Consider the following 15,114-nt stretch of genomic DNA (forward strand, 5'->3'; position numbering starts at 1 on the left):
AAAGGAGTCCGGTAAGCGAGATGCCGTGTGACGGGCTGTCAGAGTGCACTGCGGGTTAATAACTAACCTTCATAAGCCTTTACAGTTTACCTGGTCTTCCCTGGATGAAGCCCGTGTCCCTTTCTAGGCCAGGCGACAGGGCAGGCAATGCTTCTTCTGGGCCAGGGGGAGAATCACAGCCGGCTTTCAGGAGAGGTAGGGGAGTCTGAGAGGCAAAGAGCTTGCTGACCGTCAGCTGACTACAGACAGCGGGAGCAGCCAGGAGGACTTCGTGCAGGAAACCGCTCTTCTTACACGCTAATTACTGCTCATTTGCCACAGGTGAGCAGCAGCGAGTGTTCCAAGGCAGACAGGAAAGACCTGCCATCCCAGAATGAGGCTCTGGACCATGTGATCTCCAAGGGCTCCTTTCGGGGCACAGCCCAGTGGGTCCCACTGCCCTGCCATCTGCCCCATCTCCCTTCTCTCTGAAGAGTTCATTGATTCTGCTCCCTAAAATGTCTGCTGGCACCTGCAGCCGGAACAGATGGAAAGGGCTCATCGGGGGCCTCCCAGAAAATGTAAAGGAACCCAAACAGGAGTGCACTAGAGAAAGAACGAGTCCAAGGTCAAGGAGGCATTCAAAACTTCAGTCAAGGAGCCGATGAAGAAACAGGAATTAGATACAGAAGAAAAAGAAAAGACAGGCACTCTTTCATCAAATCTACTGAAAACTCCAGAGATAAAAACTTTGGACCTTTTCAAAGAAGCAATATCCAGTGAAAAACAGAGGATGCTTGGACGCATTGGCAGGGCCTGAGCAAGGAGCAGGAATCTTGGATGTAGTACTTCAAGCCTCCGTGCCTTTGCATATGCCGATCTGGCCACCAGGAAGGCTGTTCTCCCATTCGTCTTCAGAGCCCAACTTTCTCTCTGAAATTCTCTGGCTGCCCATTTTGCCCACTCAGTCCCACCATTAGACCTTTCTTTGAGCTTGAAGTTCTCTATGGCACTCTTCACACCAGTGTAATAACTTGTCTCCACACAACCTTCTTGAGGGCAAAAAACCTGTCTTATTGTTCTCTGTATGCCCTGAGTCAGACGCTTTAAACAATGCCAGCTCTCTATACCAAGTGCATCTCAGGGTAACTAAATGTTGAGGATGCCATCGATAAAATCCAGAAAGTGGGAAACTATTATAGGACAAATTAACAAATTAGTGTTAAAAAAAAAAAAAAAGGTGGGGAGAGGGGAAAACTCTAGATTAAGTGTTTTAAATTGTTGGGTGGGGAAAATGGAGATGTTGGACAAAGGGTACAAACTTTCAGTTACAAGATGAACAAGTTCTGGGGGTCTAATATACAGCAATGGGACTACAGTTAATTAAAATGTTGAAACTGAAATTTGCTAAGACAGTGGATCTCGGGGTGCCTGGGTGGCTCAGTCGGTTAACTGTCAGATTTTGGCTCTGGTCATGATCTCACAGTTTGTGTGTTCAAGCCCAGCATCGGGCTCTGCATTGACAGTGAGGAACCTTCTTGGGATTCTCTCTCTCCCACTCTCTCTGCCCCTCCCCAACTCATGCTTCCTCTTTCTCTCCCTCTCTCTCAGAAAAAAAAAAAAAAGACACTGGATCTTAGAAATTTACTAGGATACACACAAAAACTGTAACTGGTGAGGCAGTGGATAGGTATGTTCATTAGTTGGTGCCCAATAACTGGTTTTGCAATGTATACCTATATCAAATCACCAAGCTTCATACCTCAAATGTATATGATTTTTATTTGTCAATTATACCTCAGTAAGCTAGGGAAAAATATTTAAAAATTTTTTTAAAAAGACCTTTACATAGAATATCAACCAAATGCAATGGAAGGGCCTTTCTGACAACCAAACAGGAAGATTTGAACACTGACTAAATATCTTTTTTTTTTTTAATTTTTTTTTAACGTTTATTTATTTTTGAGACAGAGCATGAGCGGGGGAGGGGCAGAGGGAGAGGCAGACACAGAATCTGAAACAGGCTGCAGGCTCTGAGCTGTCAGCACAGAGCCCGACGCGGGGCTCGAACTCACGGACTGCGAGATTGTGACCTGAGCCGAAGTCGGCCGCTTAGCCGACTGAGCCACCCAGGTGCCCCTACACTGACTAAATATCTGATACCAAAAAACTGTTATGGGTTTTTTTTTTTTTGTTACTAGTATAGTGGATATATTTATAAAAACAGCCCTTACGTTTTTTGAAATGTGTACTGAAATACAACTTTGAAATTACAGGTTTGGAATTGGCTTTAAAATAATCAGGAAGGGACGGCAGTGAGGATACTGACGGAACAAGAGTGGTCAGACATGGGAGATGAAACTCGATAATGGGTACTTGGGGTTCATTACGTTCACTACGTGGTGGGTACATGGGGTTCTCTCTACTTTTGAATGTGCTTAGAAATTTCAATAATAAAAATTGAGGAAAAAAAAAAGTAGGCAGAATTGAAGTGAAATCCATTTAGACCCTACAATTGCTCACCAAAAGCCACCAGCAGCAAGTACTTCAGTTCATGCACAGCGAAACTGAAGTCAAAACACGAATCCCCACGTAGTGAGGAAAGGCCTGCATGGAGACTCGGACACAGGTGTTCTCGCTTGTTCCATGGACGTTACCTGAGAAGAACAAGGGGCCTGGGAGACAATCTCAGAAAGACGAGCTGGGAAAACCCCGAACACAGCAAGAAAAATAGGACAACTGAAAACCAGGCAAAAATCACAGAACAAAGCATTCCAGAAGGAAATATGGTTATGGTAAAATAAAACAAAAAAAGCTGCATGATGCCAAGTGTGGAAGAGTGGATTCACAGATGCTTTTGTATACGGCTGGGACTCTGGGAAAACTATTTTGCAGGATCTTGAAAGGCCCTGCCCACGGCCCTCTTGGCCACCGCGTGCCCAGGAGAGACGCTTGCTTGCATATATGCACCAGGAGACCAATTCCAGGAGGTTCAAAGCAGCATTTTTTCCTAACAGCCCCAAACTGGAAACATTCCAAATGTCCACCAGCAAAGGATACATTTCAGTAGATTCGTACAATGGAATACTACCAAGCAGTAACAACTACAGTTAGCTCATCGATATAAACGAATCTCATGAACACAATATACTGAAAAAATCCACTTATAGAAAGTTCACAGACATACAAAACTAACAATATATCATTTAGAGAAACATACACATGCAGTAAACCTAGAATATAGAAAAGGAAAGGATGAGACACGAATTTCAGGAGAGCGGTAGGGCAGGGAGTGTGGCTGGGAGGAGGTGGGGGGCTTTCACAGCATTAGTGATGTCTTTGTTTTTAAGCTGGGGGTGGTGGGTACATGGATGTTCACTGTATTATTTTTCTTTAAACTACTCATGTACACTCTTTTGTATTTATATTTTCATCACTAAAAAACTTAAAGACGGAGGGCCTGACAACACCAAAAAATTCGGACAAAAACGTAAGGGGGAAACTATCAGATAACCGGAGAGGATACCAGCATTGTGCAGAAGAGTCAATAAAACCATGAGGGTAAGGCTGGGGACATCCAAGTCTCTGATGGCAGAGCCACTAATGAACAGGCAGGACGGAGTTTGGAAGGCCCGGACCTGCACAAAACTCCATCACCTGGATGAATGGATAAACCAAATGTGCTTATACACGCCCTGGAATACTACTCAGTCTTAAAAAGGAGTAACATTCTGACACGTGCTACATGGACAGACCTCAAAGCCATCACGCTACGTGAAAGGAGTCAGACACAAACGGATAAATATACCATTCCACTTACATAAGCTATCTGGAGTAGTCAAATCCACAGAGACAGAAAGTAGAAGGGTGGTTGCCAGGGGCTGGGGGGAGGGGCCTGGAGAATTCTTGTTTAATGGGTACAGAGTTGCAGTTTGGAAAGACGACAACAATCCGGAGACAGATGGTGGTGACGGCTGCACAACAATGTGAATGTGCTTCACACCACTGAACTGTGTACCTAAAAGCGGTTACTTACATTCTACCACACACACACACACACACACACACACACACACACACACACAAATCTATAGTTCAAAGTGGTTGCAGCCTAGCAAGCAAGCAGGTAGGCTAAAGGAGAAGCATTGTGACCCTCAGCCTGCCCGAACAGAGGTCAGATACAGTAAGGACGACAACATTCACAAGAAAAGAAACAGGCATGGGGGAGACAGGACGGGGCTGAGGGATGCCAGCTCCGCAGCCACCTGCTGAACCAGGCGGTCCACATCCTCCCAGCTGGGCTGGCCACACGGACAATCCTACTTTTGGGACCACGCTCAGTGCTGGGAAACCGGGAAGCTCCGGATGATCCCAGAAGTAGCACAGGACCCTTGGGATACCATCTTCTAGTTCTGAACTCCAACAAGGAAGTGCTGGGCACTCAGCCAGCTAGGACTTTAGGGAAAAGAGCCTGAGAATGATAGAACCCAAGTGCCAAAGAGGCTGAAAGGCAAAGAAGTACAGGAATGACCAAGGGGCGGAGGGGCGGGGGAGGGGGGCGGTTATGGCATGAAATTCTGAAGGGTCAAATCGAAAAGGAGTTCCAAGGAGCACACATTTCAAACAGGGAGGTTGAGTGTGCACAGCATGGGCTGGGGGAAGAGCACTGGAAAAGGAGTCAGGAAACCCAGATTCAATTCTAGCTCTACCACACTTACTACCTGCGTGGCCCAAGGCCACATGCACCCTGAGATCATGTGTAAACGGATAATGATACCTTCCCACATGGTGGCTATTAAGGGAAGTGACACCGATTCTGCAAGCCTAGGGGGCAGGGTTGCCTAACAGAGAAGATACCAGGTGCCTTGCCTATCAGCCGCCAGTCCCAAGACAGGTAGAGACAGGTGTTACTCACGTCACGCACATGCACACACACATACAGAGATTGAGGGGCATATTTAATCTCGAGTAATCACAAAAGAGGGCACCCAATTAGTGAGCGGTTTGTCAGGAAGGCTTGGATGGGAGAAAATAAAACTGATACCATGTTTATGCACATGTATAGGAAAGCTCAAAGACTGAAGGGAACCAGTTGCTATGCAGCAGGCTGGGAATGGGAAAATGAAAAATGCTTTTCTGTGTGCTAAGTTTAATGTTGTTCGATTAAGCACTTCTTAATAATGTAAGCCTACTTCTGACCTCGGTGTTGAAAACTTATGGCCATCAAACCAGAATGCACTCTGAGTGAAACTGTATTCGATGAGTATGACCAAAGACATAAATCTGATCCCTGGAAATCCCAACTGGCCTGCAAAGAAAGGACACCCTTCTGAGGCTCAGAGGTCCCCATCCACCTCAGGATCCCTGGGACAGGCTCAGAATCCACCCACCATCCACCCCACCAATGCCCGGTCCTGCTGTGAGAGGGCCATTCCAGACCACAGATGTCCTATGGCCAGACAGTCTGAGCTTAAAGCTGGAGTCTACCTTTACTAGCTACGTGACATGGGCAAGTTTTTTAACCTGTCTTCCGAGCCCCGATTTCTCCCCTCTACACATCAGGGATAACAGCAATAACACCATCAAAGTTTTTACAAAAATTCAACAAGCCAATCCCTTAAGCACTTAGCACAGCACCAGGCATACAGAAAATGCTCAGTTAAGCCTCAGCTCTTACTAGCTCAAGATACACATCTGCACTATAAAGGTTCCTCACTTGTTCTTTGAAGATTCAGGGACACAGCCAGAGCCCATAATCCTCTCCTACTTGAGTGCAGAGCCCAGGAAATAGGGTTTTCTGGCTCCCAACCTCCATGCAATTTGCACCTGCTGGGTCCTCTGCCCCGACACCTTCTGACCAAATCTACAGCTGAATTCCTGTGCATCATTTGGGACAACGTAATGTCACTTTGGGCATCAAACCCTCTCCAACTCCACCCCACAGTTCAGCCGCTCACCCCTGCGCTGCCTCACGTGGAGCTACAAATCACATACTGACACTGTTTCCCCTTCGAGATTCGAACTACCTCATCCCTCCTGGATCCCTCCCCAATGCTTAATGCAGTGTAAGTGCTCAGTAAGTCTTTGCTGACTAAAGAAAATACACTACAGGTAAACAAAAACATGTTTTGGAAAAAAATTAAAAATAAACAAGACATTCAAATCAAGTGGGACAAGTGAGATAAATCCAGGTCTAGAGAGAAGCCAAAGAGGCTGCAGAAGGGGCCCTGGGGGGGCAGAGGGGGGGAATTAGGGCAGAGAGGGCGCATCTGGGATGCTGCAAGGCTCCCACCCATCTCTGCCAGACCGGCTCTGGCTGGTAGCAGAGCATGCACAGCCCTGGCAGGGGAGAGAACAGTGATTACCCCAAAGCAGGTGTTCAGAACCCAAGCCCCCAGGTTCGACAGAATTCTATGGCCACGTCAGCAGGCCCTTTAACCTTCCAGAAAGCAGAGATGATGGTGAGGAGAGGCTCCGAGGATGGGGAACTAGCTTCTCACTCAGGCAGGAGCAGTGGTGGAGGCTCCCACTTTCACTCAGATCCCAGGGAATGCAAGGGGGGGGGGGTGAGGGCCTCCACCCCAAAAAGACACAAACTCAGGGTCTGTGATCCCTATTCAACTATGCTGAAGTGATGGAGAGACATTCATCAACCCATACATGTTTATCATTTTGAGTACATCTTTATATCTAAATACAAAAAGAAAAAACTACAGATGAACACACACCACAATTTTTTTTTTTTTTTAGAGAGAGCGTATGCACAAGCCGGAGAGAGGGGCAGGGGGAGACAGAGGATCCCAAGCAGGCACTGCACTCAGCACAGAACCAGATATGGGGCTCGATTCCACCACCCCAGCTGGGATCATGACCTGAGCCGAAATCAAGATTCGGATGCTTAACCTACTGAGCCACCCAGGCACCCCATACACCCCAATTTTAACCGTGGTTATCCCAGATGAAATTTTAGATGTTTCCACTTCACTGGCTTCTCTACATTTTCTAATCTTTCTGCTTTAAGCATGTTCTGATGTGAAATGAAAGTGGGGGACAAAGGCACACACCCACCTGAAAAAAAAAAAAAACCCAGCAAGATGAATCGGCAGCTGACCCTGCCCACAGGCAGTTGCCATGGGCCAGAGGAGGAAACCGGAGTGCCCACAGGCCCAGGTTCCTGCAGAGGGAAACCTCCAGGCAGAGCGGAGAAGGCTGGGCACAGGGACTCAGGCAGTAGAGAAGGATGAACATGTGTTTTGAGGACAAATTGTGGGTGGAGGATTTCTGTGGTTACTGAGTGGCTTTTTTTCCTAAGTCCCAATGCAAAAATTTAAGGGAAAGTACCCCCCCCCCCCACACACACACTGACCTTTCGCTATTTCAAAATTAAACAGACCTGTGCCTTCATCCACAGCAGTGCACTAGGGATGGAATTCAATGAGATTATGCACGTGAAAGTGCTTAGCAAGTTAATATTTGTTCGGTCCTGGACCAGTGTAGGGTCATGTTACTGGCATGGGAAAGGCTAACAGACACCTCCTTCCCCCAATTAACACTGACGATCCAGCAAGTGCAAAACCACAGTTTGATTGAGGTCATGCCTGTATCCCATTTGGGAAGAAAAGGATGTTTACCATTCACCTCTCTTCCTCCCTGCACCAGCCTCCCCCCCAACCACCGCTGCCACCAACTATCCCTCCTTTAAAAGAAAGGTATTTTTATTTTTTTTTTTTTAATTTTTTTTTAACGTTTATTTGTTTTTGAGACAGGGAGAGACACAGCATGAACAGGGGAGGGTCAGAGAGAGGGAGACAGAATCTGAAGCAGGCTCTAGGCTCTGAGCTGTCAGCACAGAGCCCGACACGGGGCTAGAACTCACGGACTGTGAGATCATGACCTGAGCTGAAGTCGGCGCTTAACTGACTGAGCCACCCAGGCGCCCCAAAACAAAGGTATTTTTAAAAATACACAAATTCATGACCCAGGTAGGGGTCCAAGGTTCCTCATGGTCTCAATCCCGGGCTGGGATGGGGTGGAGGTGCGGTCAGCACTGAAAGACCACCGTGAGCCAATACTTTCCCTCCAGGGCAGGAAAAGGCAGGCCCCCCCAGAGGTCCAGGGCGAGGCAAGGTGTCCAGGGAAGCCAGAACCTCAAGAGAGGGTGGAAATGAGGAGCTGCCTGCCCCTATCTCTTGGGGTATCTCATATGGCCTCCCCCATTTCTTCCCACAACTGAGGTGAAGACCTCCCTGCCTCCAAGCTAGACCCCGCTGGACCTCCACCTCCCGTCCCCACACCCTCAACGGACTCCCCTGGCCAACAGCTGTGGCACTCTGCCCACTTCTCCAGGCCAGGCCCTCACCTGCCCCAGCCTCCACTCCGTGTGCCAAGAGTGCGCTCCCTAAACCTCAGGAGCGATACTGTCAACCCCCAGCTCAGAGATGGTCATTGCCCTCTCCCTGCCTACAGCAGTTTTTAATGCACAGCATGGCCACCCTCAGCTCTCAGTCCTACACCCAGAGTTCTTCAAAGGATACAAAGGGACCACGTTCATCAGAATCACCCAGGGTACTTGTTAGAAGTCCAACTTCCTGAACCTCTCAATGTGAAATTCTGGGCTTGGGGGCGCCTGGGCGGCTCAGTCGGTGAAGCATCCAACTCTTGACTTTGGCTCAGGTCACGATCTCATGGTTCGTGAGTTGGAGCACAGAACCTGCTTGGAATTGTGTCTCCCTCGCTCTCTGCGCCACTCCCGCCCCTCAGTGTGCACGCAGCGAGCGTGCACTCTCTCTCTCTCTCTCAAAAACAAAATAAACATAAAAAAAAAAAAGTCTGGGGGTGGACCCTGGGAATTTTAACCGGAGGAAAAGAAAATCTCAGATGGACTCTGGAGTACACAGAAGTCAGAGAACCATTTTGCTGGAGTTTCTCATTGTTCAGGAAAATATGTCCTACTTTCAACTGCCAGAAACATATCTCATCCCCCTTCCGTGGTCCTGTGTCAGGACTAGGGGGTCAGTCTTCCTTCTTACCACTGATCCTACACTCACCTCAAACTCACCCGTTCCAACTCTTCCCTGAATGACTAACGGGAAGTCACTCTATCCACAGGCCTCAGTTTCCCATATACACAAAGGGCGGAATATGTGCTGTCTAGGGTTCCTTTCAACTCCAAAATAAGGTATATGCTCTTTGTGTTCCATCACATACATTCAGCTGGATCAGAGATTCTACTTCCAGAATTCTAAGAACTTGCAATTGGGTGTCAAGGGAGGCATTCTCTTCTCAGCTAAAGTGAAACTTTCAGGGGCACCTGGGTGGCTCAGCGGCTTAAGCGTCCAACTTCAGGTCATGAGCTCATAGGTTGTGAGTCTGAGCTCCGTATCAGACTCTCCGATGTCAGCACAGAGCCCACTTCTGATCCTCTGTTTCCTCTCTCTCTCGGCCCCTCCCCTGCTCACGTTCTCTCTCCCTCTCTCAAAAATAAACATTTTTAAAAAAATTAAAAAATAAAAACTGAAAGTTTCAAAAAGCATCTCTCATACTACATATAACTTCTGATTTCCAGTAAAAAAGATGTTTAGGGGCACCCGCGTGGCTCAGTGGGTTAAGTGTCCGACTCTTGGTTTCAGCTCAGGTCACAATCTAACAGTTCATGACATCAAGCCCCACATCAGGCTCCCACGTTGACAGCACAGAGCCTGCTTGGGATTCTCTGTCTTCCCTCACCTCTCTCTCTCTCTCTCTCTCTCGCTCGCTCAAAAATAAACATTTAAAAAAAAAAAAAAAGATGTTTAGCCTTCCTGCCACAGCTCTTTTTGGTTTGTTTTTAGCATCTGTTACTAGACCTGCTTCCCAACTGGTTCCACAGGTCAAAGAGGCGGTATGAAAGTGTGTAAGATTACAACCTCTGAGCAACCCTTCAGTACCCTGCTGTGTACTGAAGCCTTTATATCATCCTTGTCGCGTTATGCTCCCAACGTCTCCATTTGAAAGACCAAGAAGTCGATGCTCCCAGAATTCGAGCTGCCCAGGGCTACACAGCCAGCCTGAAAGGCTCCAGCACGGATCTTCCAAGTCTGAAGTTCTCCCCACTAGCACTGAACCACAATGAGCCAATGCTGAGTCCCAGATTCGGTGAAAGCAAACGTGCCAATGGCACCACCACTGGCCAAGAAGCCGTGCCCTCCGAGGCACGGCGGGAGCGCTAACCAGCCAGTCACGCACACCTCCTGACAGCTTTCCACACAGAGCTGCCGGGAGACTGTGCACGCAGGGGAGGGGGAGACGGGGCTGAGCAACAGCCTCACGAGCAAAAGCGATGCCAGGGATTTAGTCAACAGAGAGCTAATATGAGTCAACAGCGGGTGCCGCTGCCAAGCACACTAATGGGATCTTCGGCTGCATTAATAGAAGGCAAGTGTCTAGGGTAGGACTGAGGGAGTCCTGCCCTGCTCGGACCAGACCACACCTGAGGGCTGGGCAGGGCAGGGTTGGTCTAAGGAGAGGGAGGCAGCACCTTCCAAGGACAGGTTTTCTGAAGAGGGGTGGCTCACGGCACCACTCTGGCTTGTAGGGTGAGCCAGGGACTCCCCTGGAAGCTGGGTTTGTCAAGCCCATTTTATTTTAAGCTTATTTATTTTGAGAGAGAGAGTACGCACAAGCATGGGAAAAGAAGGGGCAGAGAGAGAGAGAGAGAGAGAGAGAGAGAGAGAGAGAATCCCAAGCAGGCTCTGTGCTGTCAGTGCAGGAGCCCGATGTGGGGCTTGATCTCACAAACTGTTGAGATTATGACCTGAGCTGAGATCAAGAGTCAAAGGCTTAACCGACTGAGCCACCCAGGCGTCCCAGCAAGTTACAGATGGATTTTTTTTTTTTTTTTTAAGATCCTTTTGTTCACATTTTACCCAAGACTGAGAAACCACAACAAAGGTTAAAAACGGGCCGGCATGCTAGGGGATGCAGCCTACCACCGGACAAGGAGACTACAGACCCCATCTGAGGATGGCTGAAGACAATTACAGTTGCTTCTTCCTTTCCTAAATATAACCACTGGCCACGAGTTAGCCAAGGAGTAGACCTGACACAATAGGTATTCTAAAACATGCACAGGGGACACTGGATTTGAGATCCTATGACCCCAAGAGTCAAAATCTCCAGGAAGCCCTCTTAACCTGCCCATCCCCCAGGACCCTGTCTGGGTGAGCCTGTCACATCACTTAGCATCACTTAGAATAAAAAGGCATGTTTTTACCTGTGTTTCCCAAGAGCCTCCAGGCCACCTCTCCTTCACCTGTGCCCACAGCACAATGCTTGGCACACTGGACATGCTCAAGAAAAGGTGCCCTGGCATGGTCACACTGAAAGTGCTGTTGTGTTCAAGTCAATTTCAGAATCTAAAGTGTCCAGATTAGGGCCAATAAAATGGCTATGACAATACATAATCACTGTTAGTATGCTGAGCAAAGGAATTCTTGAAGCTAACACCACCAGAGGGTTTTAATTACAAAGGGGCCATAGTTAGCCCGGCAAGTGCACTGAGTGCCTGGGGAAGTGACAGGAGACAGAAAATCCAGCTTAGGGGTATGGCGGCCAAAGGTGAGTCCTATCTGTGTGACAGGCAGCAATGCAACACCAGAGCCCAGGAAGCGGTAAAAATCCAGGAAAGCAGAAGAGGAAAATAATGATAAGCAGGGCTAAATGCCAAACAGGATAGCATAAAAAGTGAGCCCAGTGAAATGGGTCTTAGGAAGGAGCATGCGTGCTACAAATTCATCCACAAACTCACTGGGTTCTGGCCACCGGGTGCTAACCTCGTACTCAGAGAATTAATTACAGGAACTCACACTCTGATCTGAGAGGATGAGCACAGGAGACTGTGTGATGCAGTTCTGATATCTAATAAATCTTTAAATCGATGAGCCGTGCTCACTGGTAATTTTTCTTCATCATTCCTCCGGGAGGGCTCACATGACAAAAGCCCGCATTTTGTCTTTGGATGGGGTGTGTCCATATAAATAAAATTTCGGGTTTAGGACATCACATCCTAAAGCATGGAGAAATCTGCCATCATAAGAAAACCTGGGGAAATCTTTCGTCCAGCAACCTTTTGTAAAGTGGAGAAACCTTTCAATGTAAGCATCCCCCTCCCCCACGCGGAGCGAGGGCTCCCCCAGCCCTAATAAATCAGCATTGCTGGTCCAATCCCAACCAGATCATTGGTGTACCTGTCTGGGTCCATCCACCACACATGCACCTGACTCAGTTTGCATTTTTCATCTGAGAAACACCACTTAACGCCTGTCGCACAAATCTGACAGAAGCAATACATTTTATAAAATGAACCATCCCTGGGGAACCGACAAGAAAATCCTCAAGGAGCACGGTCAAAGTTCCCATGGAGAGCTTTCCTCTCCCTGATCCGAGATGGCAAAATACGCCACATCCTCTCCACACAGAAGCTGCCCACCTCTCCACTCCTCCAAGCTCTTCAGGCCTCCTCTCCCAGCTCAATACAAGCTGGAAAGCCTCAATCCTGGGGAGGAGTAACATTTTCATGCTATTTTAAAGACAACAGCTCTAAGCACAGGAACGCTGGCTCCTTTTCCATGAATAAAAAGGCCCCAAAAGGGTATTATCATAACAAAATGATATTCTATGGAGAGCACTAGGAACCACAAAAATAAAATTGCCATAAATTGAAACCTTCTCAAAATTAAACCTAAGGCAGCATTAAACTCCAAGGCCAAGCAGGTTCTGATTTTCCCATCTAAAACCCTTACAGGTCCCTAGTTCTCTCCCGAAATCTAAAGAATTTCCCCCACCAGGTAAGGCCTAAGTGTTTCCTTTGCAAGTCTGGGTATGTTATTTTTTCCGCATGAAACCCTCGGAATAACCTGTAACATTCATCTAAAAGCTCAATCAGCGCTGTGTCCTCAGTCACACCCAAAGATTCCCAAAGGCACCGTCTGCCGCAGCGCCAGGTGCCCAGTAGGCGCCCCATTAACGTGCGGATTTGATTTGATCACATCTGGCCCCTTCGGGCTAGAAAGCCGGACGCCCTGGCGGGGACGGCAGCGCCAACCTAGCTATCTGCTGCAGGGGGGCGGGGTGCAACCACCTGTGGGCGGGTGGCCCCGGACCCGGCGCCGCCGCCCGGGGGTGCCTTGGCTGCCCCACGCACGTTGCCCAGGGCGCAAAGTCCGGCGTGCCAGGCCCCGTGGGGGCCCCAAGGCCAACTCCCGGCGCCCCAGCAAAGGGCTCTGCAGGTGCAAAGTTGGCCAGGTCCAAGAGAGTCGATTTTAGAGTTAGCTCCCAAGTCGCCCACCTGCCTCCCCCCCCCCCCCCCACCTCTCCGCGACACTAAGGACTGTAGGGACTCTTTGGGATGGGGCGGGGGCGGGCATCGAGAAAGGGAGAGAAATGGTCCCTACACTGCCTCCCAAACTTGGGGCACCTGCTGGGCAGCTGGGGACGAGGCTTCTCCTTCCTGCCGTCTCCACAAGGCCTGATGACGACTTTGTGGGGGCAAGCAGGCCACCTCGAGGCAGCCCCGCATTGCTTTGAGATTTTTCTAAGCAATAACCCAGCACCAAGAAGGCCCCCGCTGGAACCCAGGGGGCGGAAGGGGAACGCCGGTCACCCGCGCCAGGGGGCGGGGATTCGGGAAGAGGGGACTGGGTGAGCTGGGGAGGGAGTGAGGCCCAAAGGACTAGGTGGGAACCGGAGAAGGCGCAATCCAGCAGCGCAGTGTCCCAACGAGGGGGCACAAGCCACGGATGGGGTTCCAGAAGAGACCGGGACGGGGTGGCCCGAGAGGGAAGCAGGGGTAGGAAGTGATCGCAGGAGAAGGGGGAAGGGATCCTTGGATCTCCCAGAGGGGAGCAGCGGGGGAGGGGAGCTGCCCCAAGGGGTGTCAGTACCCCGGGTCGGCCCCGTCACTCACCGGCAGGTCCACGCTCACTTCAGTCCCGTCGAGCAGGAAGACACGGCAGTACAGGGTGGCCTTGGCAGCGCCGGCGGCGGAGATGTGCACCGCCGCACCGCCGGTGAGCAGGGGCCCGCCGCCGGCCGGGAACACGCTGCCCCCCGGAGCCGCGGGCAGCGTCGAGGAGGCGGCGGCGGCGGTGGCGGCCGGGCCCCCCCGGGGTCCCCCGTCGCGCTCGTCCCCCAGCCCGGCGGCCCCGCGCCCCGCCGCGCCCCGCGCGTAGCGCTGCATGGAGCGGCGGCCAAAGGTCCGGCGCAGGAACCGCAGCATCCTGGCTGGGGGCGCCCCCTGCCTCCGCCCCCTGCGCCGCCGCCGCTGCGCCGCCGCCCGGGAGCGCCCCGCGACGCCGTCAGTGCCCGCGGCCGCCCGCGCCGCCTCCCAACGCCTGCAGCCCGGGGCTCGCTCCCGCCGAGGCCGAGGCCGCGCTCCGGCTGCCTGCGGGGCGCGCCGGCCCGGCCAGCGCCGGCCGCGAGTGGCCGCGGGCGGGAGGGCGCGCTCGGGGCGGCCCCGGGGCCGTCCCGCCGCCGCTGCCGCCGCGCGCTCTCCCGGGCCGGCGGCCCGAGCTTGCCGCTGAGGGGCCGCTCCCGACGGCCGGCCGCGGGCGGCCCGGGAGCTGCGGGGGGCGCGGGGCGCGGGCTGCGGGCTGCTCCCGCGCCGCGCGCCGGCCGAGGGCCAGCCGAGCAGGGCGCCTGCGTGCTCCCGGCGCGCTCGCTCCCACTCGCCGCGCCGCGCCGCGCCCGGGGCCCGAGGAGGCCCCGCCGAGCGCCGGCTCCCGAGGCGCCTTTTCCTGCGCCCGCAGCCCCCGCCTCCCACCTGGGAGGTTGCACCTCCAACCGCCGCCACCGCCGCCGGGACTGCAGCACGCCCTCCTCCCTCGGGGCTGCGCCGGGTAATTGCAAACCGGGGCTGTGCTGCCCCCTGCCGGCCCGAGCGCCCCCTGCTGCTGTAGGTGTGCTCACGTGTGTACACGTAGGTGAGCACACACGTGTTTCCGGCGTCCCGAGCCCAGAGCCCTGGAGCCGCCAGAGTCTCCCCCAGCCTAGCAAGGAAAACGGGGCTGCATGCCTTACAGGACCCTTGTCTCGGAGGCCAGAGAAAGAGAGAGAGGGAGAATAGCGTTCAGTGAAGGCCCTAGTGGGCCCTCAGTTGCC

General features: G+C 51.5%; 1 protein-coding gene across 10 annotated transcripts in view; it reads right to left on the reverse strand.

Moving 5' to 3' along the window:
- Positions 1-14,842, reverse strand: part of EPB41L4B (erythrocyte membrane protein band 4.1 like 4B) — a 129,758-nt gene extending 114,916 nt beyond the window's left edge. For 7 of the 10 annotated variants that reach the window (XM_060609084.3, XM_060609083.3, XM_060609082.3 and 4 more), the window contains exon 1: positions 13,922-14,841. In XM_060609084.3, the coding sequence (XP_060465067.1) occupies positions 13,922-14,233 (312 nt within the window). In that variant the 5' untranslated portion in view covers positions 14,234-14,841. Of the gene's footprint in view, positions 1-13,921 lie in introns of all 10 variants that reach the window. The other 3 variants (XM_060609080.3, XM_060609079.3, XM_060609093.3) reach the window with 2 other exon arrangements.
- Positions 14,843-15,114: the final 272 nt, after the last annotated feature.

The sequence above is a fragment of the Panthera onca genome, chromosome D4 (genome assembly GCF_046562875.1).
Source record: "Panthera onca isolate mPanOnc1 chromosome D4, mPanOnc1 haplotype 2, whole genome shotgun sequence".
Lineage (NCBI taxonomy): Eukaryota > Metazoa > Chordata > Mammalia > Carnivora > Felidae > Panthera > Panthera onca.